This window comes from Ambystoma mexicanum, chromosome 6p (genome assembly GCF_040938575.1).
Source record: "Ambystoma mexicanum isolate Mex_15411 chromosome 6p, UKY_AmexF1_1, whole genome shotgun sequence".
Lineage (NCBI taxonomy): Eukaryota > Metazoa > Chordata > Amphibia > Caudata > Ambystomatidae > Ambystoma > Ambystoma mexicanum.
In genome coordinates this window covers 293294105-293321952 of record NC_090935.1, presented here as the reverse complement: position 1 = coordinate 293321952, position 27848 = coordinate 293294105, and the positions used below count along the sequence as shown (strand labels likewise).

General features: G+C 47.5%; 1 protein-coding gene across 4 annotated transcripts in view; it reads right to left on the bottom strand.

Moving 5' to 3' along the window:
- The window catches only part of WDR7 (WD repeat domain 7), a 2460073-nt gene that overhangs the window by 1132733 nt on the left and 1299492 nt on the right, over nucleotides 1-27848 (bottom strand). For all 4 annotated transcript variants that reach the window (XM_069627029.1, XM_069627030.1, XM_069627031.1 and 1 more), the window contains one exon: nucleotides 9892-10005. In XM_069627029.1, coding sequence (XP_069483130.1) covers nucleotides 9892-10005 — 114 coding nt within the window. The remainder of the gene's footprint in view (nucleotides 1-9891; nucleotides 10006-27848) is intronic.

The following is a 27848-nucleotide window of genomic DNA, read 5'->3' as shown; positions in this document are numbered from 1 at the left end:
GCAAGTCTGTGGGATAACCTTGAAAATATCTTTTGGGGCAGAATTTTGAAAGTTGTTAGAAGATTGCCGGCAGTTATAGTAAGGTACGAATTGGGACTGATCTCAATAAATGCAAAAGTTACATGGAACACTTTGTCAATTTTTCGCAAGATAATTTTGCCAAATGGTGCACCGCAAATGAAAATTCTATACAAATTGCTTGCCAAACAATCAAATACAGTTTTTTCGGCCTGGATAAATCAGTGTCACCAAATTCTAATGGATATTAATAGTGATGTAATCACTCTGATGGGAAATCCAGATGCTGTAAAAAAAAAAGTTGTGGGAAATCGATTGGATCAGCACCTGCACAAACAGAGCCAAATATTCGCTCTTCAAGGATGTTCCTCCAGAAGGGAAAGCCTACAATTCAACCTACAAATATCTTGAAAAATGTCCGGACAAACCAAAGAGAACCTTGCTTATGAAATTCAGGCTAAATCAATTTAAGACAAAAGAAGCAATTAGACGATGGAGCAAATATGAGAAGCTGAACCCAAAATGCAGATTCTGTGACCATTTTGAAGAGAATATCAAACATCTGGTTTTAACTTGTGAAGCTTTCTCCACGAGAAGAATGATACTGTTTAGCACAATTGTAGCAAACAAGCCTCTTCATACCATGGAAGAATGGTGGGTGGAATGTTTTACAGAGATAAATATAAACTAACATACGTCCTGACATTTCTCCTTAAAAACATTGAATATGAACTAGCCAAATCGCACGGAAAATGGACCTAAATATTGGCTTGCCCAATTATTGGTTTGCCCAATTCAGTGTTCATTTCTTCTCATTATTTTTTATTATTTTAATTGTTTATATTTTTATTCTGTGATAGCCTCTGCTTCTCTTTGCTTTATTTGTTAATTGTGATTTCTTTTTTATGAATAATTAAATGTGATGTTATTTTTCTTTAAAGGTTTGTTTAAACCAATAAAAAGAAATTAAAAAAAAAAACTTCTGGAAGTGCAGTTGTTGACCCACCGTCTGGAAGGTTTGTTGGCTCTATGTCTATATGGCGTCAGTCAAGAGATGTGCCAAAATCAGGCTTATTTTGAAGTGGCTTCTAACAGGGAACCAAAAGACACCTTATCCTCCAGATCGGGAGTGGAGGGTTCTAAACCTGCACTCCCCATAACAACTTCCTCCCAATCTTGCCTCACCCATCCCCACTGGCCTGCTCAACTGCACTCTCTATTCCTACCCGTTAACCCCATTACCCACCTGTCCATACCATTCTTTTTTTCCTTGTCCTCCCACTCCAGGACCCGCTTACCTGTCCATGCTGAACCTTCCTGTTCTGTGTGAGAGGTCTTCTGTAGGTGGGAGTTCTTGTGTGGCCTCTTATTTGGGCACCGTGGAAACACGCTCATGAGACCCCACACAGGTTTCTTTAGGAAGCATACATATACTTTTTCATGGGCTTTTTGTGAAGTTACAAATTCTATAGCTCACTATCCATTTATAGGTACAGAGCTACACATTCTCATGGATAAAGACTTACACAATTTAGAAAGCACCTATAATGGAGGATCTTTCCCTTAAATGGCAATACTTTTGTATACAGTAAAAAAAGTTACCATTTGGGACATTGCACAAGCCTACTTCCATCAGGCTCAATTTAATTACACCTACCTTTAGATTTCGTTTTGCCTACAAGCCTCCAGTGGAACTTTAAGTAAATAACGAAATAAAGCAATGAAATAGAGGTGGATGTCCACACGCATAGTCTGTAAGCTCCTGTCAGTCCCACTGTAAGTTCACAACCCGTGACTAGAGACCAATAGCTCATGTTCTCGGACATGCCAGAGTGCAGCCCTCTACCCCCCTGGGTAATGAAATTAATATGAAATAAGAAGAAAACTGAACCCACCTGCTCTTATGGGGTACACTTTCTTTGGAGACCAGAGCTGTGTTTTGGTAAACACATTTATTTGACAGTTGAGCTTCATTTGGCATGCCTCATACTTCCGCTGCAATCCTATCCTGTCTGCTCTACTGCATTTTTTGGTTTGTTTTTTATTTCTCTGTATTTGCTTTTACAGAACACAACAATAATTAGTGTTACAGTTGGGGAAGCATATACACATAAATCAGACATCCCGACATCAGCCAATTGCTAGGTATGATCTTCTGAAGCCCCCTCTGGGGTGTTGTCCCCTCCTGTGCCTTGATAATATATACAGTTTGTGAGGGGCTCAAATGTTCTGGGATCACATGCCAGGGTGCTGGTTGGCTCAATGTTCTGCTACAGTATCATGACAATAAAGAATGTCTGCATTCCACTGTTCAAAATCCAGTGAATGGCCCTGTCCCCAGACTAGGAGACCCTCCTCTTCCTTTTTATTATAAACTACTCTTTATTGCTCTTTGGTACCAAGCAGTGGATATTCCGGTAGCAGGCACAGACCGCAGGGGCAACAGAAATGAGGGTAAGGAACAAGTTACTTACCTGTAACTGTTATTCTCCAGCATGGGTCTGGCATGGATTCACATGCTCATGAATATTCCCCGTCGTCAGGCCGGGAATCCTCGGTAAAGAAAAAATCAGTATCAGTTTTGTTTCTGATCTGTCTTTCTTAGTAGTAACCAATCACTGGTCTCTGGGTCATACTGCCCCCAGCCAATGACTGCCCTCTCCCTAAGCCCCGCCTCTGGCAGCCATCCTCAGATTTGGTAGCACGTAAAGTGGCAGTATGACCAAGTGAAGAGCCGCAGAGAGGTAGGAGGGAGGGTTTGCATGTGAATCCATGCCAGACCCATGCTGGAGAACAACAGTTACAGGTAAGTAACTTGTTCCTTCTCCAGCATGGGGTCTGGCATGGATTCACATGCTCATGAATATAAGAATACATAGCAGTACACACATGCACAACCACGGGAGGTGGCAAAGGCTCAATATTAAGCATTACATCAAAACTCAACATTAAGCATTTCTTACCTCCTCACCAGGCTCACCTTAAGCGAACAGGTTGCGCAGCACTGCTTGGCCGACCCTGGACTCCTCCCTGGAATCCCTGTCGACGCAGTAGAATCTCGTGAAGGTGTGCGTCGACCTCCACATAGCAGCCCTGCAGATGTCCAGCAGGGGTACACTACACAAGAACGCAGTGGTAGCAGCGACCGCACTGGTCGAATGGGCTCTTGGACGGCCGGGCAACGGTCGGTTCGCCAACCGATGCAGTGCATGATGCAGCCGGACAGCCATCTGGAAATGGAAGCCTTCGAGAGAGCCTTCCCTTGGTTCACAGGTCCAAAGTTCACAAACAGCTGTGATGTCCTGTGAAAACTCTTTGTTCGGTCCACGTAGAACTTCAGCGCTCTAGCTACATTCAGCGAGTGCAAAGTCCTATCGGCTGGCGACGAAGGCGACGGGAAAAAGACTTGTAACACCAAGGGCTCGTTGAGATGGAAGTCCGACGGCACCTTGGGCATGAAGGAGGGGTGAGTGCCTGGATCTCTCCCACGCGTCGTGCAGAGGTGATGGTCACCAGGAACGCTGTTTTCCACGACAAAAACTTCAATGGGGCCGAATGCAATGGCTCGAATGGCGGACCCATGAGCCTGGTCAGCACCACGTTGAGCCTGGTCAGCACCACGTTGAGCTCCCACGCCGGGGCTGGTGCCTTCACCGGCGGGAATGATCGAACCAGTCCCTTCATAAATTCCTTAACCAGGTGATGAGACCACAGGGATGACCGCCCAGTAGTCCTGGTGTATCGGGAAATCGCTGCCAGGTGTATCTTGATTGAAGCATGAGATAGTCCAGTTTTGGCCAGCGACAGAAGGTACGGCAATACTTGAGGGGCCGTAATCCGCAGAGGGTTAATCTTCTGTGCACGGCACCAGATAGAGAACCTCTTCCACTTATGTCCGTAGCACTTGAGAGTTGAGGACGCCCTGGCCTTCGCAAGAACCTCTCTGCAGTCGGCCGGGATATCGTATCCTCCAAACTCTAGTGCTGCAGGAGCCAGGCCTGCAAGTTCAGCGACTCCGGGTCGTGATGAAGAATTGCGCCTCCTTCTCTGGATAGAAGATCTGCGTCAGTCGACAGCTTGACTGGTGGGGACGCTGACAAGTCCAGAAGGTCCGGGAACCAGATCTGTCTCGGGCACGCCGGTGCGAAGAGGATCATTCTGCACTGGGACCTCTGGAGCTGGTTGATGAGTCGGAGCAGCAACAGCAACGGAGGAAACGCATATGGGAACAGGCCGTCCCAGGGGAATGGAGAAAGCATCGTCCATGCTCCTCGGTTGGGGAAACCTGCTGGCGAACCTCTGGCACTTGGAATTCGTCGCTGTCGCGAACAGGTCGATCTGGGGTTTGCTCCATAGCTGAAAGAGTCGGTCCACTTGATCCTGGCGTAGTTCCCACTCGTGGCACGAGCGCAGCTCTCTGCTGAGTGAGTTAACAATGGTGTTTTTTTTATCCCTGCCAGATGAAACGGCACCAGAAACATCCCTTGAGCAACGGCCCAATGCCACAGGTCCTGGGCTTCCTTGGATAGGGCCGGGGATCTGCTTCCGGATGTAGAACATCGTGGTGACGTTGTCGGTGAAGATCCTCACCACCTTGCCCTTGAGGGACGGGAGAAAGGACCTGAGGGCCCAGAACACTGCCCGGAGCTCCAGGATGTTGATGTGGAGCGGCTTCTCCTCCGGGAGCCAAAGGCCTCTCGCGTGAAGATCTCCGGTGTGGGCTCCCCACCCCTCCAGGGAGGCATCCGTCGTCACCATCGCCTGGTGGGCCGGGGTCTGAAAGTCTGTCCCTGCCACTAGATGAGCGCAGGTGCCCCACCACCGGATCGCTCTTTGGAAAGTCCCGTTGAGAGGGATCCTGTCCTCGAAGCTGCCCGTCACTTGAATCCAGTGGGCGTCGAGGAACTCCTGTAGAGGGCACATTCGAAGCCTGCACAGGCGCACGAGATAAATGCAAGAGGACATCATCCCAAGGAGGGACTTGATGGACCTCACTCTGGCCACATCCGTGGCCAGCAGACGCTGCACCTTGCCTTGGATGGCCTTTGTCCTTTCCTCCGACGGCGAGGCCAGACACGCCACTGTGTCAAGCTTGGCTCCCAGAAACAGTGCGACTTGAGAGGGGACCAGGTGGGACTTGGGGAAGTTGATGGAGAACCCAAGGTCCGTGAGCAGCTGGACGGTCTTCACTGTGTGTTCTACGGCAAGTTCCCTTGTCCTTGCGCGAATGAGCCAATCGTCCATGTAGGGGTAGACGTGGATCCCCTGCAGGCGCAGCCGCGCCGCCACTGGAGCGAGGCACTTGGTGAAAACCCTGGGTGCCGACTTCAATCCGAACGGGAGGGCCTTGAACTGGTAGTGCCGCCCTTGGACCACGAACCTGAGGAACTTCCGGTGTCCTTTTAGAATGGGAATGTGAAAGTATGCATCCTCCAAATACGACGACAACAGGAAATCGCCCTCCTCCAGCTGTCCCAGCACGTGCTGGAGGGTGACCATCCGGAACTTCTGTGCCTTGATGTACTTGTTCAGTCGTCGCAGGTCTAGGATGGGTCGCCACCCTCCTGTCTTCTTTTTCACGAGGAAGTACCTTGAGTATACTCCGGAGCCCCGGAGCCTCTTTGGAACGAGCTTGATGGCACCTTTCTTGAGCATCGCCCTTACCTCCAACAGCAGTTGAGGGACGTGGTTTTCTTTCCTGGCCACGGGAGGAATGCGGGGGCACTTTAGAAATTCGAGGGCGTGCCCCTGGGCCAGGGCATCCAGCACCCAACGGTCGCTGGAGATGGACTCCCACACGCTGACGAAATTAATTCGCCAGCCGGCCTCCCACCAGGGTGCTTCGGTGGGGGCCCAACGCCACAGTCGGTTCAATCTTGCTTGGAGGACGCCTTGACGCCTTGGCCTCCCTGGCGACGACGGCGGGATCCACCCGACTTGCCTCGTCATCTCTAGGCTTCCTGCGACGAGGAGCGGGCCGCTTGGCGGTACGTAGAGGAGCCACCCGCGAATCCCTTGGAGGCACCCTGCTTGCCTCCGGAGCTCCGAAAGGAACAACCTTTGTTGCTGGAGAACTCCTAGGGCCTTAGCTGTCTCCGTGTCCGCCTTGATGGCTTGGAGGGACTCATCCACTGTTTTCCCAAACCGGTTGTTCCCGTCGAACGGCATGTCCAAAACCTTGGCTTGTACGTCCTGGCGGAAATCCGTCGCCTTGAGCCATCCTCGTCTTCTGAGGCAAACGCTGTTGCCTAGCTGGCGGAAACCGGTGTCGGCAATGTCCGTTACCACCGTTCTGGCGTGGTCCGACGCCACCTCACCTTCCTGCAAGATCTCCAGGGCCTCAGCCCTCTTGTCGTCCGGTAGGAAGTCCAACAGGGGGGCGATCTTTGACCATAACTCCCTGTCGTAGCGGGCCACGATCGCAAGGGCGTTGGCCGCCTTAATCGTTGTTGCTGCCGACGAGATAACTCGTCGTCCCATTGCATCCAGCTTCTTTCCTTCGCCGTCCGGCGGGGAAGTTGACGTTGAGGCCGATCCCCCCCCCCCGCTTTCTTCTTGGCCGCCGCTGAGACAAACGAGTCAGAGGTCGGTTGCGCACCAAGGTACAAAGGTGCCGCGTCGGGGACCCGGTACTTCTTCTCGTACTGATCCCTCTTGGCAGGCGTCGTAGACGGGTTCTTGAGAAGGGTGAGACCCTCGTCCCAGATGTCATCCAGCAGAGGCACGGTGAGGACTGTCTTCCTCTTGGCCTAGCGCCGTTGGTAAAGGAAACCTTCCTTCTTCTCTTCGGGGCAGAGCTGAAAAAGCTCAGATGCCCTGGCGATCATAGCGTGGAAAGACCTAATTTTGTCGGGTGGGGAGGCCCGGGCTGGAGGCGATGGGAGCTCCGTCCCATCGTCGCCGCCGTCGTCGTCGTCATCCGTACCTGTCGTGGCCGTTTCCGTTCCCGTGTCATCCCCCGGTACGGGGGTCGTGAGCAAAGACTGAGCAGGCCGCGAGGGCTGGATGGGTCTGTCTTCTCTTGTTTGGGGGACTTCCCGACGGGCCTGGCTCTGGCTCCTCCATCGGGCCTGGTTCCGGCTCCTCTGTCGGTGGCAGGGGCAATCTCGTCCTTATCTCTGAACATAAAGATTGTATTGCCAACAAAATGGCCGCCGAGTTGTCCTGCAGCTCCGGAAGCGACGGGTGCGACGGTTGACTAGCAACCTCGCCGTCACTCTCGTCGTCCCCTTCGTCGGGATCCCTCCTGTGGGACCAGGCCTCTTCGACGCCTTCGTCGAGGCCCTCCAAGACTTCAACCAGTTCCTCGGAGGCTGTATCCGTGTCCACAATGGCCTCCGGCTCCCCCCCTCTTTTTTCCGCCAGGGTCTTCACGGGGGTCTTCTCGATGGGCCTGAAAGAGGCTTCCCTCCGAGGTGGCAGGGAATCTCTGGGCCCCGAGGTCGCCTCCACTGGTGTAGCCTCCTCAGCCTCGCCAGGGCTGCTGCGACTTCCTCGATAGAGGCCTTGGCCGGGTGAGTCAAGGCCTTCACCACCTTCTGCGGGCCTGTGGCCTTCACCTTGGGGGGAGGGTCACCGCCTCGGTCCCCCTCAGCTGGATCCTTCGAGATCGACCGGGGCCTCTCCAGAAGCTTCGCCGGGTTCTCGGCCTTCCTCTTCCCTGAGACAGAGCGTTGGCTTGTTGTTGATGGCACTGGAGAGGATGCGCCCTGCCTGGCAGCCGAGGAGCCCGACCGTTCGGCGCTCCAGGTGCCCGCGGACTTGCAGTGCTTTGCCTTCTGTTGGGCCCCCGTCGCCGGGGCGCCCTCACAGGACTTAGAAGACCGCTCGGACTTCTTCTTCTTCTCACCTGACAGGCTCTTTCCTTCCAGCCAGTTGGAGAGGCAAAGGTGTTGGTCCCTGATGCTCCGTTCCGACATGTTCCCGCAAAACGCACAGTCCTTCTCCACATGCGTTTTGTCCTCATGAAGGCCGTAGAGACATTTCGAGTGCTCGTCCTCCTTGAACACATTCTGCAGCTGGCATCCAGGGCAAACCCTGAACAGCTTATCGGGCGTCAAGCTTCCTTTCTCCTGGGCCATGTCCGGGTAGGCCGCGGAAGCTTCTGGACTCCTCCAAGAAGGTAACTCGACGAAAACTTCACCCTTGAGGGGCGTAGAAAATCCGAAACGGGTTCCCGTTGATCGGATGTAGACACGGTGGAGCTTGAGGCTCTATTTGACCGAAAAATGAGAAAATCTCTTTGAAAGAGCGCGAAAACGCAGCAAAAAGCTCGAGAGCTAAACACAAGGACTCCCAACACTTGAGCGTGCAGTAAAAATCTGAGGATGGCTGCCAGAGATGGGGCTTATGGAGAGGGCAGTCATTGGCTGGGGACAGTATGACCCAGAGATCAGTGATTGGTTACTACTAAAAAGACAGATCAGAAACGAAACTGATGCTGATTTTTTCTTTACCGAGGATTCCCAGCCTGACGACGGGGAATATTCATGAGCATGTGAATCCATGCCAGACCCCATGCTGGAGAACACATATTGTTCTGTGTGCATTTTGTTGTCTGACCCCTGTGCCACCGATATTGTCTGGGCAGCACCCACTGCTTCCTTCCTACCGATTGTCCGCCTGCCACCCTTCCCCGCCCCCTCCCGTCTGCCGTTCCACTGTCCAGTAGCTCTTGGCAACGTTGCATTCCCAATCTCTAATTCCATGATTAAACAGAACCTTAATTTAGCATGCTTCCCGTCCCACCCTGCCCCCTCTCCCCAAAAAAACACTGGTCCGCTCTCCCCTCGGTTTGCTCTGCTGCATATTTGCTTTTCACGTGGAACCTTTTGGATTTCTAGATGCTGATATTTCTTATTGCTCAACTTAAGATTGGAAGACTGGTACAAAACATTTACATACCATTGAATAGGTAATGGCATGCTATCCATTTCCTGTTCCTGATAATTACTGTCAACGCTCAAGCTCTTATCCAACTTTTATTTAAATGTGGCTCCCTTGCCAGTTCCCACTAGTAATTTTCTGAATGACTACATTGTCTACGCGCTGGGATACCTCCAGGTCAGGGCGCTACAAACAAATGTAATAAATACATACAATTGTGTACACATGTTAATCTTTCAAGAAAGCATGGACGATGCACTACAGCAAAGGTTAATTGGCAGGCAGCCAAATCATGTTTTTTTCCAGTTTTAGGAACTGTGGCACAGCAAGGTGAGACAAGTAGATTTGTTTACCGAGCAAGTTGATTTCTTGAATGTCTGCTCTAGGACAAGTACATCTTTCAAAACAAATTCCACACCCCTGGCTAAATTGCCATGACATGCCACACTTCAGCGGCTGATCACTATTAGGCAAGGGCTTTAAAAGGAGGGAAGAAACTGGGTTCCAGTTTGCAAGAGGTTCTGAAAATGAATTTAGTGTTCGTGGGTCCAGAAAAGAGTGACTGGTTTGCAATGGTGACATAGCTCTGAAAAGAGTCTCCTGTTCAGATGGGAATATAACCAGAATAAGGTCAAAGACCATACACCTCTCCACACCTTCCACTTCATAGATTAGATTAGATTATGTTAGGACATTGCTTTTTGCATAGACTTCCCATTGTAAATGCTTTAACAGCATCAGATCCTGTTCTACCAGTTTGTTTCACTTCTTGCTCTTGGACTTCTAACATGGGTGCTTATCATGTATACCTTACAAAAGGTAGCTGGAAGGGGTTGTTATGCTACCGTATAGTGAGCCATACATTGGGGATAGTTGCTTTCGAATCAAAATAAAATACATACATATACATTTGATTTTTAACGTGAACATTACAGATCAGGAATTAACATCATTTGTAGTCTTATTTTTCAATTTGTAGATGCTGACCTGTTGTTATGTCATCATCTACAAGATCATGTTCTTCCTCCTGTACTTTGACTTCCGGCCCCACAGATTCTGGACTTGCACTGCCAGTCTGAACAGACTCGGCTGCCACCCCAGCTGAAAGAAAAGAAAGCAAACATCTTTTTATTTTTTTAATACACCACCTAAACTTCATTTCGTTTCAATCTTATGATCTTTTTCTAAAAATCATAAAATATACACACAATCAAAAACTATGATCCGCTGCAGGAGCTAACAGGAAAGAGAATGCATATTAGACCTATTCTTCAACACACAGATACAATTGAGGTACAGCATTGCCTCTTACCTGATGAAAAGCCTTTGTCCTTTTACACATTACGGAAAATCAATGTTTCATTGTTAAAAAAGCGGGCACAATTTTTTTTCCCTCACCAAAGAGATACAGTGATTCAGTGTCATCTTACAGGATAGGTTACATCTCATTATGTCCGAACCTGTCAGCTACCATTTTCACAAAACCTACACAACATTGTGGAATAACCAGGATAAGTGAGAATGCTAGGGAAGTAATAGTTGTACGCTAGAGCCAATAGGCATGTCTTGAGTTGTCTTGAAAATTTGCTTAACCAGACAAGTTGAAAGAAGATGGTCTACCTTTTCACGTATTGTCCAGTGGTCATGGAGAGAAAAACTTATTTCAACTGATTTCATCATTTAACATGATGAAGGAAGAAGTTATATTACTATAATTATTGGTTCTATCAACCACTCCTGCATATTTGATTTGGATATTTTTTGACAGGGCAAATATGACTGAAGAGCATTGAAGCATATCACAATAATCAAGGCAATAATTGATGCAGGTCTAGAAAACAGCTTTGTTGTATTCAACAGGTACGTATAGAAGATTTTATAAAGCATTTTATCTGAAGAAAGTAGGGATAGACTACCGTGGTTGTTGGTTCATCAAGAATCAGGTAGTCACATCCTACGTTTTTAAATAAGTTTGCATTAAAGGATAGCTGCTCACAACTTCAATTCAAAAATAGTTTATTTCAGATTAATTAAATCCCTAAAACACAATTCACAAAAACAATTACAATACAACAGATAAAGCCAAAATCCTTAGTTGTGAGATGTATTGTTCCCTTAGCAGGGGCATATCAATTAGGAGAAACCGGAAACCCTTTGAGAATGGAAATGTATCATATATTACAAACAAACACCATGATAATCTCAATCTAAAATAGACACTAGAAAATGAAAACCAAAAATTATAATTGTGTTTTCAGGAAGTTTGCAAACACCACGCAAATTAAAAGCCGTTTTTACATCTGGAATAGACAACAACAATAAAAAGTGGGTTTCCACTGTCCTATACCACACCCCCTTAGGAAGTCAAGCAAGTAGCATTTCCTTAAATCATCATAGAGTGGGCAAATTTACAAAGTTTTAAATGCAAGCCTTGGGCCCATCCTTTGACCAATCAATGCCTTAATAACAGGAAGCACATTTAATCCAGCTGTGATCAGAAGAATATGAGGGTAAGAATTTGTGACCAAAGTTACATAGCCAAGGTGAGAAAGGTAGATAACTCCTCACTGAGGATTGGACCAATTCAAGTCTTCCCTGTGGTTACTGCACAGTGTCAATATTTCAGTTTCCGAAACCCATTTGACTCTCAAGTAATGTTTTCGGGATTCTCAATGTCCCATTCCCACTGTCCTTTAAGATTTTCTAATATTGGTAAACAAGCAGATTGTATCACAATTGTCTAAAGAGAGCAGCTGTCTTGCAAGTAATTTGGTTAAGGCTCTCAATCTGGCTTGCCCATAAAGAGTGCCAAAATAAAATAGGTTTTAAAAGAAGAATATCCGAAATATGGGAACATCCTGTTTCCAAATGGTTAATGCGTGGACGTAGAGGGAGGGACAACCAAAAGACGTGAAAGGCATTTTCTTCACATTGTAGCATATCCAGATTACAGACACCCTATAATCCACTGCCTTAAAACCCAGCTGATCGGCTATTTATCCTATAAAAACGGTCAGCATGTGATTGACCAAGTATTGGTTAAGTATCTTTGCAAATCTAAAGAGACTGCTTGGTGCTGGTTTCCTCTTTACTCTACACTACTAATGTTCTCATTCCACGAAAGCCTGTTATTAAAAATAATCCACAAATGCTCAATGTTTTGGCAGTATGATTAGCATGTATTATTTAAGATCATTCTTTTGGATTGATGGGGCTTACTGGAAAAGCACATTGCATAGCATTTTCAAGTATTGATCTTAAGTCCCTGTCCATTTATTTATCATAGCCCTCAACGAGGCATGGAGGAACTTCAGGGTTCTTGCTGAGAGAGCCGCATCACTGGCATAGATCAACATTGACATTTTTTCTTCCACCGCATTTAGGTACGTCTGCATCTAAACATAAAATGAGGGGCTGTTAGTATAGAGGTTAAACAGAAGGCGTGCAAGGATGCAACCCTGTCTTACCCTATCTACCTCAACCTCACAACTATTGAAGGCTCTGTGGTTTCCTAAATCTGAAAGGGTGGGCATTTCCACACAAGTGTATACAGGTGTATTGTGTGGTGCATGTGTTTTAGGGAAATGTTCACCATTAAACTCTGCTGGTTAGAATTATGTTGGTCACTAGCTTTGATGGTAATAGCAGGTGACTATAGTGCATGACAAAAACAGAACCTAGGCTATTTCCCACTCACCTCTGGCTACTGAAATAAATCATATTGAGTTATTCTTCACAAGTATGTAAATGTAGCAGGGTAGTTACTTGGGTATTGGTTATCTGGAGACTGCTTTAAATGTTTTCTGTATTTGTTCTATATTTTCTTCTAAATACTATTTTATGAAACTCTTCCATTTTATTAAAGGTGTTAATTATTACATTTTTCGACAACTGACGTTCATTGCTCTGATCAACGGGGATTAGTTCACAATATCCTAACATAACAGTTTTGGGTCAGTGAGTCTAATGCTGTAGTTCATGTTTAAACAGTTCAGATGTTATTTATAATGTGGTAGCCATTTGCGACAGGGTCAAGGACCTGACCCCGTCCTGACGGGGTGGGTCCTAGTGATCCAGATAAGACTGAGGTGGGAGTATTTTACTCCCCATTTTTAAACTTTGAGAGTAAATGCAATTTCAAGGGAGTAAATATGAGTTTTCCCCTTCGCGAGAGAGAGTAAAAAGTATGCGTCTTCCAGATGAAGCGTGCAAAACCTCAACTGTATGGATATAATTCTCACGTGACAGCTGTGAACATTGTGAGAGAAAAGTAGGTTTCGCTCACAACAGATAAAGCTTAGAGTGCAGTAGCACAAGCACCCTCTCACCAATGAAATAGATGAAAACTAACACTGTGAGCTTCCCTTGCATGTAAAGAATGTCAAGATCAAATGCTTGCTAGTCAATTTGCCTTGCATTCTTCAGAGGTCGGTAAATTATCAACTGAGGCAATAATAATTACAGAGCTTAGGAGTTGAAGGAAGTCTGCATGAACCGCTATATAGAGTTAAACACCGGTCTGGATTACCTCTACAGAGACATGCTTTGCTAAATTTCTATTCCAGTTACAAATGTAACCATCATTTTTGGGACATTGAAAAACCCTTGGATGCTGACTCGAGACGCCACAGAAAGGAGCAAAAGAAGGTTAGCTTTGACAAAATATCAGAAGGTTATCATACTACAATGATGATATAATAAAAGAAGCAGACAAGGGGGAAACATTATGATCATGGATAAATCAGATTATATAAAAAATGGTCACAGCACACCTTAATACCGCCAACTGCACAGACCGATTAACCAACAGTTTTCTTATGATACGGTTAACGATCTAGCAGATATTGTCCTTAAATGGCATAGAAAGGGACTGATAACAGTTTCATGTGTTTAAAACTAATTTATTAATAACAAAAACTTTTTTTATGAATGAAAAATAATAAAGAAATACCAAATGTATTTTGCTTTTCAATTCTGGGGGGGTTCCCTAAACCCCCCTCCCATTTCCCTAGCGTTATTACCCCACTCCAACCCCCTCCCCCTTTTTAATCCCTTGCCCCACCTCCCATATATACTTTTACCCACAAATTCGATATGTTTTAGTTCTTTTTTATTCACTGAAAAAGTAATTTGTTATTTATTTTTCATTATTTTCACTGTGTACCACTGATAACAGATGATGAAAGATCCTATCTAATCATAGAAAAACCTAGAATCCTGACTGCATACTTTTTACCCAAGGTTCACTAAGAATATCCGGAATTGCCAGAAGTGAGGCCAATAGTAAGTGGAATATGTCTCGATGCATTGATGATGTTATAAGATCTGTAGAGTACAAATTAAATTCATATGTACGTGATACAATGCATGAATTAGAACATTTAGATGACTACGATGGCAAGAAGAATACATATGGGCTACTATGGATGTGAAAGCTCTGTACACATCGATCCGTCACGATTTAGCACTTAATTTATTTTTTGTGTTTAAAAGGTTTTATTTTTATCAATTCATAGAAGGCATACATGGATCAAACCATGTCTCAAACATTATAACATATAGGAAAGCTTATCTAGTTTTTTCCAGTTGGATGGAATAGTCTTAATAGCAAGCATAATAAACAGGTCAAATAAAAAACGCTTTTTTTGTCAATTATATCTTTTAAAATAATACTGCCAGCAAAAACGACTGGAGGACAAAAGTCAGTATGTTAAAAATGCTTTTAAGGGTTACCTATATGTTGAACCAAAAGGATGTGATGTATCTACATTCAAGGGGCATATATGTTTGAAGGATCCTGAGGGTTGAAAGCAGCTACAACAATTGTCATTTTGCAAAAGACCACATTTGAAAACAAGTGATAGAGTAATACAAATTCTGTGATGAAAAAAGAATGTAGTTTGTAGCAGACTTGCTGATGTGGTAACTTTGGAACTATGGTTCCAAATGTTAGTCCATTCCAGTTGACTATCCATTAGTGCACAGTCATGCTGCCAAGCTTAATAATCAAGCTTTGTAAAAGAGTCTTGTAGTATAAGGAGGCAGATATGTGCTGTTTGTAGAGAGATTGCAGCCTGTCAACATCAGAAGCAGTATTTTTGCAGATGAGGGAGTTATTTTTTTTTTAAAACCTTTATTTTTGGTTTTTTTTACACATAAACATACAGACACAACCGTTAAGAACCAGAAGAAGGTTACTGCTCAGCACCAACACACCTTTCCATAGATGACTTTACTCAGTCACTGCGGTGCTGCCGGCATTTGTGGCATATGATCGGCGGGGTTACTTGCTTCGCTCATTGCGATTGGTATGTCCGTTTGAGCCGTCTGGTCTCATTAGGAGATAGTTTACAAATGGATTCCAGATGTCTGGTGGTCGGGCGTGGAGCGGCAGCATTTTAATAAGGTCGGTCTCTACATCGTGGCAGTATGTCACGTCCTTGAGCCACTGAGACTGTGTCAGAGGAGGAGGACCACGGCCCCATGACATGACAATTAGTCGTTTTGCCAGAACAGCAGCAGGCTGACCAGCTTCCTGGCAGCTGGTTGTATTTCACGGGTGTACCCTAGCATGGTCATCATTGGGTTACTGGTAATTGGCTCTCCAGCGATATCGGATGTCATGGTCAGCACTCTGTCCCAGAATTGCCTGATCGTTGGACATTCCCAGGCTAGGTGCAAGAAGTTGGCGGGGGTGCCCCCGCACCGCTGACATGTCGGAGAAATTGAGTCCTGGTAGTGATGGAGTTTGCTTGGTGTGAGGTAGGTCTGATGGAGATAGTTGAAGTGAATCAGCTTTAGCCTCGAGTACAGCGCAATCCATTGAATGTAGGACCATTCGGCATTGTTGATTGATTGCGTGGGCCAGGGACTTTTCCCATCTCACTTTAGAGGCCCTTGGTTGGTGTGATGTAACAAGTAATTGTTTATTGATAGTTGAGACCATCTTCCTTCGCCGCTTGCTTGTTTGACTTCATGCAATAGCCACCACGTGGGTGGTCTTGCTGGATACATTGAAAACTGCTCTCTGAAAGCGTGATGAAGTCTGAAGTACACAAAAATGTCTAGCGCAATGACTGCGCAGCGGTCTTTAACCTCTTGGAGTGTCATAAAGCTGTCCTCAATAAACCAATCATCTATTGTGTAATTTGGAGTTTGCTCTTAAGGCGGTGGTGCGCTGTTTCAGTGGTTATCGGCACTCCTGGAATAAACTTTGCCGGCATACGTGGGGAGTATCTGTGCTATCCTTTTCCAGAATTCATAGGTGATAAGCATTATATTCATGGTTTTCGGCGGGACCGGTTGTTCCCCCCCATGATCATGGCTCCCAGGAGATTGGGGGTAGCAAGGGCCCTCTCTATCTGGACGTGCAGTCTGATAAATTGGGTCGTGTACCAGTGACTCAGAAACTGTGCCTGCGCAGCCCAGTAATAGCGTTCCAGGTCTGGTAGGGCCAGACCGCCTTTTGCAATGGGTTGAATCAATGTGGAGTATGCTACTCTCACCGGCTTGCCCGCCCAGATCAGGTCAAGGATAAGTGCCCGTAGCTGCCGGAAGAAACGATGTGGTAGTAGCAGTGGAATATTCACAAATAGATACAATAATTTTGGAAGAATCACCATCTTGACGATGGATACGCACCCCCAGAGTGTTAGGGGTAGGTGCTTCTAACGGGTTATATTCTGTGAGATCGATGCAACGACCCTGCCATAGTTGTCGCGGAGAAGCTCGTCGCGGTCCCTGGACATTATGATTCCTAAGTACCGGATGTCGGATTTTTCCAATCGAAATTGAAAGTCATCAGCGAATTCTACTCTGGTGGGAGTTAGTGGGAAGATCACTGTTTTGCTGTTGTTGATTTTGAGTCCTGAGAATGAGCCGAATTTAAGTACTTCGCGCATCACTGGGTTGAGATTGGTCTCTGGGTCGCTGAGTATTAGGGCCACGTCATCCGCGTAGAGGGACAGTATCACTTTGTGTGGTCCAATGGTGATCCCTCTATCCATGAATTTGCTTTTGTGGTTGGCTGCGAGGGGTTCCATGGCCAGGGCAAACAATAGGGCCGACAGGGGGCATCCCTGCCTGGTGCCTCTTCTCAGTTCTATGGGGTCTGATTTTGTGGTCCCCAAAGTGACTTGGGTTCTAGGGTGCTGTTATAGGAGTGCCACCAACTTTATAAAGGGAGTACCGAGGCCCATTTTACGAAGGATGGAGAAAAGGAAAGCCCATTCAACGGAGTCGAATGCCTTTTATCCATCCAACAGAACTGCAAAGGCCTGTCCTGATGGATCCAGAGCTTCCATGAAGCCGAAGAGGCGCCGAATGCCAAAGGTTGTGCTCCGGCCTGGGATAAAGCCAGCCTCTGCAAGCACCAGTCCCGGCATTAGGGGAAGGAGCCTGTTGGTCAGGAGCTTAGCCAAGATTTTACTGCCCATGTTTATCAGTGAGATTGGCCAGTAAGAGGTGCAGTCTTTCAGGGGCTTTCCTGGCTTATGAAGGAGAATGAGATTAGCTTCCCTCAGTGTGGGTGGCAAGTACCCGACTGATGTTGCCTTAGTAAAGACCGATAGGAGGAGAGAGGCAAGCGAGGATCCCATTGCCTTATAGAACTCCGTTAGGCCATCAGGGCCTGGTGCCTTTGATCCTGGTAGCTCTTTTATGACAATATGGATTTCTTCAACCAGGATTTCTTTGTTAAGATGATCTCTCATATCATCTGATATCCAGAGCAGCTCAGTGTCATCCAGGTATTCTTGGAGCGCTGCGGTGGTGTGGTGCCTGTGGATCTAGAGTTATAGAGTTCCTGGAAGAAACTTCTGAAGGCCTCAACAATCTCTTTCTCTGTACAGACCAGAGTGCCCTGTTGGTTGCGGATGCAGTTGATAGTCGGCGGTTTCCTGTCTGCCGCTAGCATCCTGGCCAGGAGTGCCCCAGGTTTTTGTCCTTCTCTGTACTGGCGTATCAGATGGCGCCTTGATAGATAGCGGCTCTCGCATTCTGCATTGTTTCTGAACTCAGTCAGTTCCGATTTAATAAGATCCAGGTAGCTTGGTCTCTTGTTACTTTGAAAGCGCGTTCTAATTCCTTCAGGCGAGCTTTGTTGTTTTGGAGTCTCTCCTGATTGTCTTCAAGACAGCGAGTTCTTTGGTGATGCAGACTCTGCGCATGTAGCACTTCAAGGTTTCCCAGAGAATACTGTGTGACGGGGCTGGTTCCTGGTTTGCTTCAAGGAAACGTGTGATTTCTTCCGACAGCTCTTGAGCGAATACTGAGTTTTGAAGGGCCCCTGACTTAAATCTCCAAGAGCGGGCCCGCATGCAACCCCTCGCTGGCAAGGCGTCCAGCATGACTGGAGAGTGGTCGGATAGCATCTGGGGTAGGATCAGACACTCGCCCCACTCTAGCTGTCTGGATCTTGACGCCAACAGGTAATCGAGCTGGGAGCTTGTCCCGTGTACCCAGAAATGGAACGTAAATTGGTGAATGGTTTGGTGCGATTGCCTCCAGATATCCACCAGGTCACAGGTGTCACAAATTTCTTTGATTTGGGAGGAAGCTTTAGATCATTGCCCATTGTTTGTATTTGACCTGTCTGAGGCAGCATCCAGCACAGTATTGAGGTCTCCCACCCATATGACCGTGGCGTGTCCTACATCTGCAAGATTCTGCATCACCCAGTCAAAATAATTGATGCCGTCTACATTTGGGCCGTAGGAGTTAACCATGACTATATCTGTCCCAGCCAGGATCTCGTGTAGCAGCAGGGACCTCCCTTCTGTATCTCGTGAGACTTTGATCAGTTTAAAGGAAATGTTCTTGCTGATCAGGATTGCAACCCATCTAGCATATGATGAATAAGAGGAGTAATAGCGGTGGCACCCACCTATCGGGGCCCACTGGTTTTCCGAGGAGCGAGTTACGTGAGTTTCCTGGATGAGGGTGATATCGACTTTGTGCCGTCTCAGATAGAGGAAGATCTTCCTGGTTTTTGCAGGGGCACTAGCTCCTCTGATGTTCCAAGTAATTATCCTGAATGGAATGCTGATATGAGATATTTTGCTGAGATATTATTGAACTGATGACCAGTTATTGTCGCATGGGCTAGCACCCAAGTTTCTGATGTGGATATTCTGAGAGTGGGTGGACGGTGGTGGCCGGGCCCAGGGCCGTAGCAGCCTTCTGAACTTTTTTCCCAACTTTACAGCTTTCCTCCCTGCCGGGCAACCCCCAACCTGCCCGATGCTTCCCCCAATCTGTTAAACAAAACAAACATGAACTGTGCTGAGCGTGGGGTGTCAGTGCCCAGAAAGAGCTGTTGCCCCTTTTGAGGTTTGAAATCAGTGTACTTTCATAACATTTGCTGAGTTATCCAGGGCCACGTGATAATAAGGGTGATTGAGCTTCATGGAGGTTCTCTCCCTCCTCTATCTTGCAGCTGTGGTCTGGGATTGTCCCGTAGGGGGCCGCAGCTGATGCTGTCAAGGAAAATATTGGCTTCTTCCGGGAAAGTGAAGAACTGGGTCTTTTCTGCGTGGAGTATTCGCAATTTAGCTGGAAATAGCATAGAGTTTTTGAGCTGGCTGTCAAACAGTCAACGTTTTACTCCAGCAAAGGCTCTCCTTGAGGACTGTACTACCGGTGAGAAGTCTGGAAAGAATTGGACCTTGTCCCCGTCGTATTGTAGTTCGCCCTTTTCTCTGGCCAGTTTGAGGATGGTATCTCCAGCTCTAAAATTTAGGAGTTTTGCTATAATGGGGCGGGGTGGAGCCCCCGGGGCTGGGTGATTAGAAGGGACCTTGTGCGCCTGTTCAACCACGAATAATTGTGAGAATGCCGCCTCACCAAAGATGTCTTTACACAATGACTCCACAAAGTGTTCGGTCCGCGTTGGGGCTTGTTGTTCTCTTATGCCCACCAACCTGATGTTGTTATAGCGGGCACGCCCTTCCAGGTCTTCATTCTTGTCAACAACTCCTTTCATTTGCTTCTCAAGTGTTGAGACTCTGGACAGTAGGGATGTGGTCTTGTCGCCGAGGTCTGAGACCCTCTGTTCTACTGAGTCTAGCCTCTCGCCTTGTTTGTCCATACGATGCCGCAGGAGATCTACTTTAGATGAAAGAGTCAAATGTTGGTGACCGCAGGGATTCATCGACTTGCTCCATTTCCGGGGGCTGAGTCGGCATTTGGCTCAGTTGTTTGGGATTTATGACAGTGGTGCCGGTTTCAAATGTCAATTTTCATTGGGACTTGTCCGTTTTGCCCATTTTGGGCTTTGGGGCAGGATGGCGTGGCCGCTCTGCTGTGTGGAGAGCGGGTCATCAGCCGGCGCCTTTGTGGAATCGGTAACCGTTGGTTGAGTGGGATCGGCGGCCTCTTGCTGTGCGTGCCTTCTAGACGAGCTCTATGGCCAAGCCAGGCGTGCGGGGCCTGACATCTGTTGGGGACGTTGGGCAAGTTGGTAGATGCGCTTCTGCTCCATGCGCCGAGAGTGGTGAGGGAATTGCAGGTATTCGTGCCCTTTTCTGGGTGTTGATAGAGGGAAGGGCTCACCAGTACCCGGACCTGCTCGAGGCAGGAGGGGCCCACTGATGTCACTGAGATCCGGGGGCAAGTGTAGCAGTCACCTCCCGGATGCCTGGGGGGAGGGGAAGGACTTCGACCCTGCGCGCCGCTGGAGGCAGTGACTGTGGTGGATTAGTGCCGGGTCCTCAGAGATCACTGGAGTTTGCTACGGATGTGCAGCACTGCTAGTGGGTGGCAGATCCAGGCTACCACTGGGATAGTGACTGGCCACGTGCCGGTAACGAACTGTGGCTTGGTGCTGTGTGATCAAATTTCCCCACTGCTTTTTACTTTCTGGTGGGTGGATGAATTGGATTAGGGTCTTCAGGCATGTGGGGGGTCGCGTTGCTAGGAGCCCCCCCGTTTCCCTATTTACTTTTTTTTCTTCCTTCCTTTTTGGTGCGCCGGGGCTGAGTACTCAGTGGCATAGAGGGAGCGTGATGGGTTCCGCTGAGTTATGGGCAATGTTATGGCGGTCGGCAACTGGGGGGGGGCCGCGGTGGGCCTGCCGTTTGAAGAGCTCCTCAGACTGGGGCCCCGCTGAGTTGGGGAAAGCGGCAGGGAGCGCGGGCTCTGCTCTCGCCTGATGTGCTTCGTTGGTTCACACACCCGGTGGCGACGTTAGACTGTCTTGCTTCTGGATATATTTCCAGCCAGCACTCTCACCAGCACGGCGGGGCTCCCAACTGCCTCCGTCCCATGCGCATCCCGGCCTCAGCCAGCAGTCTCCGTGCCTCCACACAAATGCGACCAGGGGCTCCTCTCCGCTGCCTCGATCGCGTGGCACATCACAGCCTCACCCGCCTGTCTCCGTCTAGGGCGCACTGTGGTCAGGCCAAGCCGCAGCAGCAGTGACCGAGGAAGCTGGGTCGCCCGCCCTCCAAAGTCAGAGCAGCTGTTGCTCTGGGCTGCCTCTTCTCTTCCCACTTGGGCCACTTCTCACGTTCGATTAGCAGGACCGTCTGGCTCCCCATCTGCCGTAACTCGGCTTTGGGGGCTTCTTGGGGGTTTATGGCACCTTCCTCGCCAGTGACAAGCGGTCTATTGTGCTGAGAGCACCAATATTTCAGGATTTTGGAGGGGGTCCAGCACTGAGCTCCTTAGTGAGCTGCCATCTTGGATAGCTCACTAGCGCCCTCTATCAGATGAGGGAGTTATAAAAAATAGTTTAGCCTGCATCTTAGATGGCCTCGACACAAGTTCTTCTGCCAACAAGTGGATGGCTTCCAGGAGTTCAGTCATCCTCTCCCCAAACAAATTTACTGTATGCAAGGACTAAGCTCTCATGATTTTCCCCAAATCCAAGTACAGAGTTCATCAGCCTAATTATTTTTGCATAGAATGACAATTGCCTCCAAAGGACCCTCTATAATGAAGCGAAATCAGTCTCAACTTGTGTCTGATTACCACATTGGGAATAGATTTCGCCAAACCCAGGGTTTCTTTCCAGATTATACCCTGTAGAGTATCTAAATACGGGCCCAAGTCAAACAAAGTCCAAGCCATAAAGAATAGATGATTCCACCTTGGCCAGATGGAACCAGATGACTGGAGGTAGTGAGTACTTACGCAGCTGATCATATATTCTTTTTTGCTGAGAAATCAGGGAAAAGGATTTGACTCTCAAGGTATTCTTCCACTCTGAAACAGACTCTCCATTAGTTAAATTGTATCCCAGGGATCTAATGGAAAGAACTCTTTCCAACCTCTGCTCTCCAACATGCCTAAACATGGTCTTTGGTCTAAACTTCTTGGTGAAAATAACTATTTTTGATTTTTCACCATTTACCAAAAGATTGTTTTCTGTTGCATAATGAAAGAAGATGTCAATTTTCCTCTGTAGCATGAGAGCTGTTATGTCAAAGAAAATCAGATCATCAGCAAATGCCAACGAGTCAAGCTTAAAATGACCCAGCCTGGCCCGGTAGGTAATACCAGATGTTCATAGACCACCAATATCCTAGATGTAAGCTTTGAAGAGGACAGGCACAAGGAAAAAAACTTGCATTAGGCCAACAAAGGTCTGAATCGGTCCGGACACCATACCCTCGCCCGTAAGCCTTACCGTAATGGAGGTCACTTGATGTAAAACTGCCAATAATTGGATCAGTTTCAATGGAACACCACAAGCCAAAAAATGTATTCAAAATCTTTCTCCATCTACCCTATCAAAATCGCTGCTCATGTCCATGCTTGCATACAAGCGCTACAAGAGGCACTTTTTTTGTGGCTGCTTTTAAATTTGCCATAATAGTTGCATTTAAAGCGGTGCCTGTACAGGGTCTGACTCCAACCTGAAAGAGTGTAATCACATCAAGATGCTTTAACCAACCGTCCAGATCCCTTAAAATAAAAGATGCAATTTGCTCGAAGCATCCAAACGTGCGATTGGCCTATAGTTACAAGAGTCATTAACATCGTTGTTTTTATATATAGGGAGGATAAGAGACTCAGACCAAGTCTCCGGTATCAGGTAAGTTGCAAAGATCAAATCGAACAGCTCTTGTAGCGGACCCACCCAGAGTTTGGGGTCACTCTTAATAACAACAGGAGCAAGGACATCTGGGCCAGGGGCTCTAGACATCTTCGCTTTTGTAATTGCCCAAGCAATATTATCTGTGTCCCACAGACACGCTCCCGGGACTAAAAGCCCTGCTATTCTATGATCTAGTTAGGTGGGCTTAGTTGGTTTTGCATACTTGAGAGAAAGAAAGACCTTCCATAGATGATCAGGTAGGGTACAAGACATATTCACTCTCGCACAGCCCAGTTTATTATTCGCAAAGGCCCAAAATTCAGATGTATTACTGTTCTTTTGTTTTTCTAAAATCTCCTGATTATCATCATTATGCATTTGTATCTGGAGTCTTGATATCATGTTTATACTTTTGTTGAATGGACTTCTTTGTTAACCTGTATATTGCTAAGGAGAGTTACTCGTGCGAGAGATCACTTACTTGTTTTCACATTGTTTTTTGGCATCAACAACCCTAATATCATGTATATGGGTATGCTTTTTAGGCCCCCCCCATCTTGGCATTCTCCACCAAAACCTATCAGACACTGCAGAAATATAGTACCACATCGTGCTGCAGAGAAGAGGCAAGTTATTGCTTCCGCCTGTGATGTTCCCATAGCAATTATTTCCTGCAATATTTTAATATTTTAAAGAAAGATGTGCATGATGTAAGGTTCCATTTTACGGTCAGGCCACCCCTGCCCAAAGATAACATATCTGGCAAATATAAGCTTAATTGAAGAGTTCGATGGTCACGCAACGGTAAATCAATAATAGTAAGCAGGCTACATAAGGAATTCAGACTGAAGGATACACAAATGAATCCACGAGGAGGCCACCGCTCTATGCCACGTAAAGATCTCAACATCATCAGACACAAACTCTGGAGAGCATACCGTCAATCCACCCCCTGCATATAATGATCCCAGTCAATGCCCTGATGTATTGAGCTAGAGGAGACTGACAAATTGGTGGCTGCAATATCATTCAATTTTGGCCCCCTCACCACATTTAGCGTTAAAACTCTTCTCCTATAATGATGTGATGTGAGTGGCCTGCTACTAGCCAGTTGTTTATAGTTTCATCCAAGGCTGTTTCAAATAAGAAACTTGATGTCTTAATTGGATTCCAAGATCTATTATCGGAAATTCCACCCTTGGAGATTCCATGGTCAACCCAACAGGCATAAAGCTTTTGTTGCCAGTAGGGATTACATGGTAGGTTGCCTTGATGTTTTGGTCAATTGATATAGCTAGTAAAGCCTGGAGGTTCCTCTACTAGCCATTTCATTTAAGTTTGGTATCCCTCCAGCTCCAAAAATTGTACTTCTATTGGCTCTTGGAACATCAACACATGTTTGTTCAAGAAGAACTCAGTAACTTGGGAAGCTCTTGATATGTTGTTAAATCCACAAACATTCCAGGAGGTTATGGATAAAGGGCACCAGGTTAAAGGTGGTTTATGCCACTTTTAGTATTTCGAACATTTTAATTGCAGCCTCCATCCAGGACCAGTCCTGTACTATCTTTGGGTTGGGAGTTGGCAAAGAGATATTTCCAGATGTGTTGGTTGATTAGCTAATGACTGGTTGATTACTTGGTCTGGAAATGCCACGTAATCAATGTTACCCCTATGTAGTGCTCAGAGAGCAGGGCTAGCTTGAAAGATGTCCAAAGGTCTTCCTCTGTTCATGATTAGCTCTCCATTAATGAGCTTGATGTTTTCCCATCTGATCGTTTTTATAGCCTTCAGGTTTTTATTAAGTAATTCAGGTGTATGCATATTTGGTGGCAACAACCCTTGCTTGAAGTGTCCAAAAGAGCCCTCAACCTATAGAGCTAGAGGCCCTCTTTAATGCCATTTTTTTCTGTTGGTATTAAAATACTCTCTGCTCACATTTAACTTTTTAGGGATATCAACACTGTCTGTATCCCTACAACCTAGGTAACAATTGCCCCCATCCTCCCTTTCTAGGTTAGATCATCAAGAAAGTGGTAGCCGTGCAATTGCAGCAACACATTGACACCAACAATTTCCTCCAAACCTACCAGTCTGGGTTTAGACCCAGATGCAGCAACCATACAGGTGGTCGATGACGCCCTCGACATCCTTGACGATGGCCACCACTCCCTCCTGGTTCTACTCGACCTCTTGGCTGCTTTAGACATAGTAGAAAACCTGGCACTCATGGACACCCTACATCAGCGCATGGGGATCAGCGACCTTATCTTACGCTGGTTCAAGTCCTATCTCGCCAACCACTAACAGTTTGTTCAGATGGACTCCTGTAGATCGCCAATGCCACCCATTACCTGTGGAGTCCCACGGTTCCATCCTCTCCCCAGTGATCTTCAATCTATACATGGGGCCGCTGGTGCCTTCCTAGCCACACATAACATCCACATCCACCAATACACTGACGACACACAGCTATACCTCAAGATTGACTCCATCAAGGACATCCACAGGGTAAAAACCTGCCCATCATTTATTAAGTCTTGGCTATGCAATGCATACTTGAACCTTAACTCCGCCAAGACCAAAATCCTACTCCTTAGCAACATCACAGAAATACAGACCTGGCTATCAACCATGAACCCTGACGGCTTCACAAAGTCCTTCACACAGAGTTATTGGTGACTTGATGTTTCACTGGAAGCCTGTGGAGCTTGTGTCAATCTTAGCACAAAATGGTATTGGTAATGTTATCCTCTGGAAACGGAGTGCTTTACAGAAGTATACAACCATACAGATGCATAACTGAGGACTTTGCAGAGGTAACAACTCGTCACCCTAAAACGCAAGTGCAGGGTTGCAGAGAGGAAATGGCGTGCTTCATGTTCATCCTCTGACAAACTGGCCTGCCGCCTGCTCCAAAGGCAGTACCGGCTCTCCGTTCTCACCAAGAAGAGAGCCCTTATCCGAGCCCGCATCTCTGCGGCATCTAACAACTCCGCCAAACTCTTTAAAATCTGCAAGGAGCTGGCCAATTCTGTTGCAGTCTCTACCTCTCCTGTCTCCTCCCAGGCCCTCTGCACTGCACTGGCCTCTCACTTCATCTCTAAAACTCAGGACATCCTGTCCTCGCTCTCCTCCTTTCACCTCCCTCCCTTCCCGGCTCTTCCTCTGGCCCTTCTGCAGTCACCCCTCCTCCCTTCTCCCTCTTTCTCTGCCTTTCCACTTTTCTCTGCTGACGAGGTTTCCAGACAAGTCTGATCTATGAAAGTCTCGTCTAAACAGGTTCACCCCTGTTCCTCCAAAACTATCAAGGACCACATCGACTCCCTGGCTCCTGCCCTGGCTGACTTTTGCAACCACTCCTTCGCCTCTGGAGTCTTCCCTTCCCCCCTCAAGCACTCCCTTGTGCACCCTCTTCTCAAGAAACCCTCTTCCGAACCCTCCTGCCCGGCTAACTATCGCCCTATCTCCATCACTCCCTTCCTGGGCAAGCTCCTGGAGAAACTGGCCATCTCCCAGCTTAACCTCCATGCTGAATCTGTTGGTAGTCTTCATGACCATCAATCTGGCTTCAGAGCTGCCAGAAGCACGGAAACTGCTCTCCTGAACATCCGTGAAGACCTGCTCTTGAACCTCGATTCCAACACTCTGTGTGTTCTCATTCTGCTCGATCTCTCCTCTGCCTTTGACACTGGCAACCATGCCATCCTGCTCAACCGTCTCCGTGAAAACCTGGGTATCACTGGTCAGGCTCTGGCGTGGCTGACCTCTTTCCTTTCAAATCGACCCTCCCAGGTCCAACTGGGGTCCTTCCTCTCCGACATCTTTTTCTCCACCTGTGGTGTCCCCCAGGGATCTAATCTCTCTCCTTGGCTGTTCAACCAGTATCTGGCACTCCTTGCCCACCGCATCGCCGCTCTCTGCCCTAATTTCCAGTGCTATGCGGACGATACCCAGCTCATTTTCAGGTTACCCTCAGCCTCCCCCTCTCCTTCCCTCATCTCTGACTGTCTGTCTGCTATCCAGGAATGGTGTGCCGCCAATGACCTCTGCCTTAATGCCAGTAAGACTGAGATTCTACTCATCGGTACACCCACTCCCTCCTTCCCTGCAGCTCTCTGGCCTGCCTCCCTTGGCCCCCTCCCTGCTAGGCAAAAAACTTTGGGGTCATCTTCGACTCCACACTCTCCTTCTCTCCTCATATTTCTGACGTCGCTAAGAAGTCACACTACCAGCTGCACCTCCTCAGAGGTATTCTTCCCTTCCTCTCCTTCCCCCAGAAGCTCACTGTCTCCCGAGCCCTGGTTCTCTCGAAGCTGGATTACTGTAACAGCCTCTATCTTAATCTGCCTGCCTCCACTCTCCGCCCTCTGCAACTCATCCAGAACAGAACTGCGAGACTTGTCCTTGGCCTCAAGCCCAGGGACAGTATCTCTCCAGGACTGAAATCTCTACACTGGCTCCCAGTGGCTGCAAGGATAAAGTTCAAAACCCTCTGCATTGTCCACAAGGCCTTCTGGGGCCTGGGTCCTAAATACCTTCAACTCTCTCTTCCCAAATATCTTCCTTCCCGAGCCCTTCGCTCATCCGCCTCCAACTCCCTCAGGGTCAGCCGCTTCTCGAAGCAACGAGCTGGGGGTAGATCTCTCTCCGCGGCAGGGGCCTCCCTCTGGAACAGCCTTCCTGCCTCCCTGAAACTTGAGGAGAACCATCTCCGGTTCCGGAAGCACCTCAAAACCTTCCTCTTTGCTTCTGCTTTCTCTCTCCCTCTCCCCTGCTGAACAGCTAATATCCTTCACTGAAACTGCACTGATTCTGCAACTGGACCACTCTTAACGGCCTCGGTCCTGGGCCCAGCCACTCTCCACTTGCACTGATGCACTGGAACCCCTCTGCACTGCGGGAC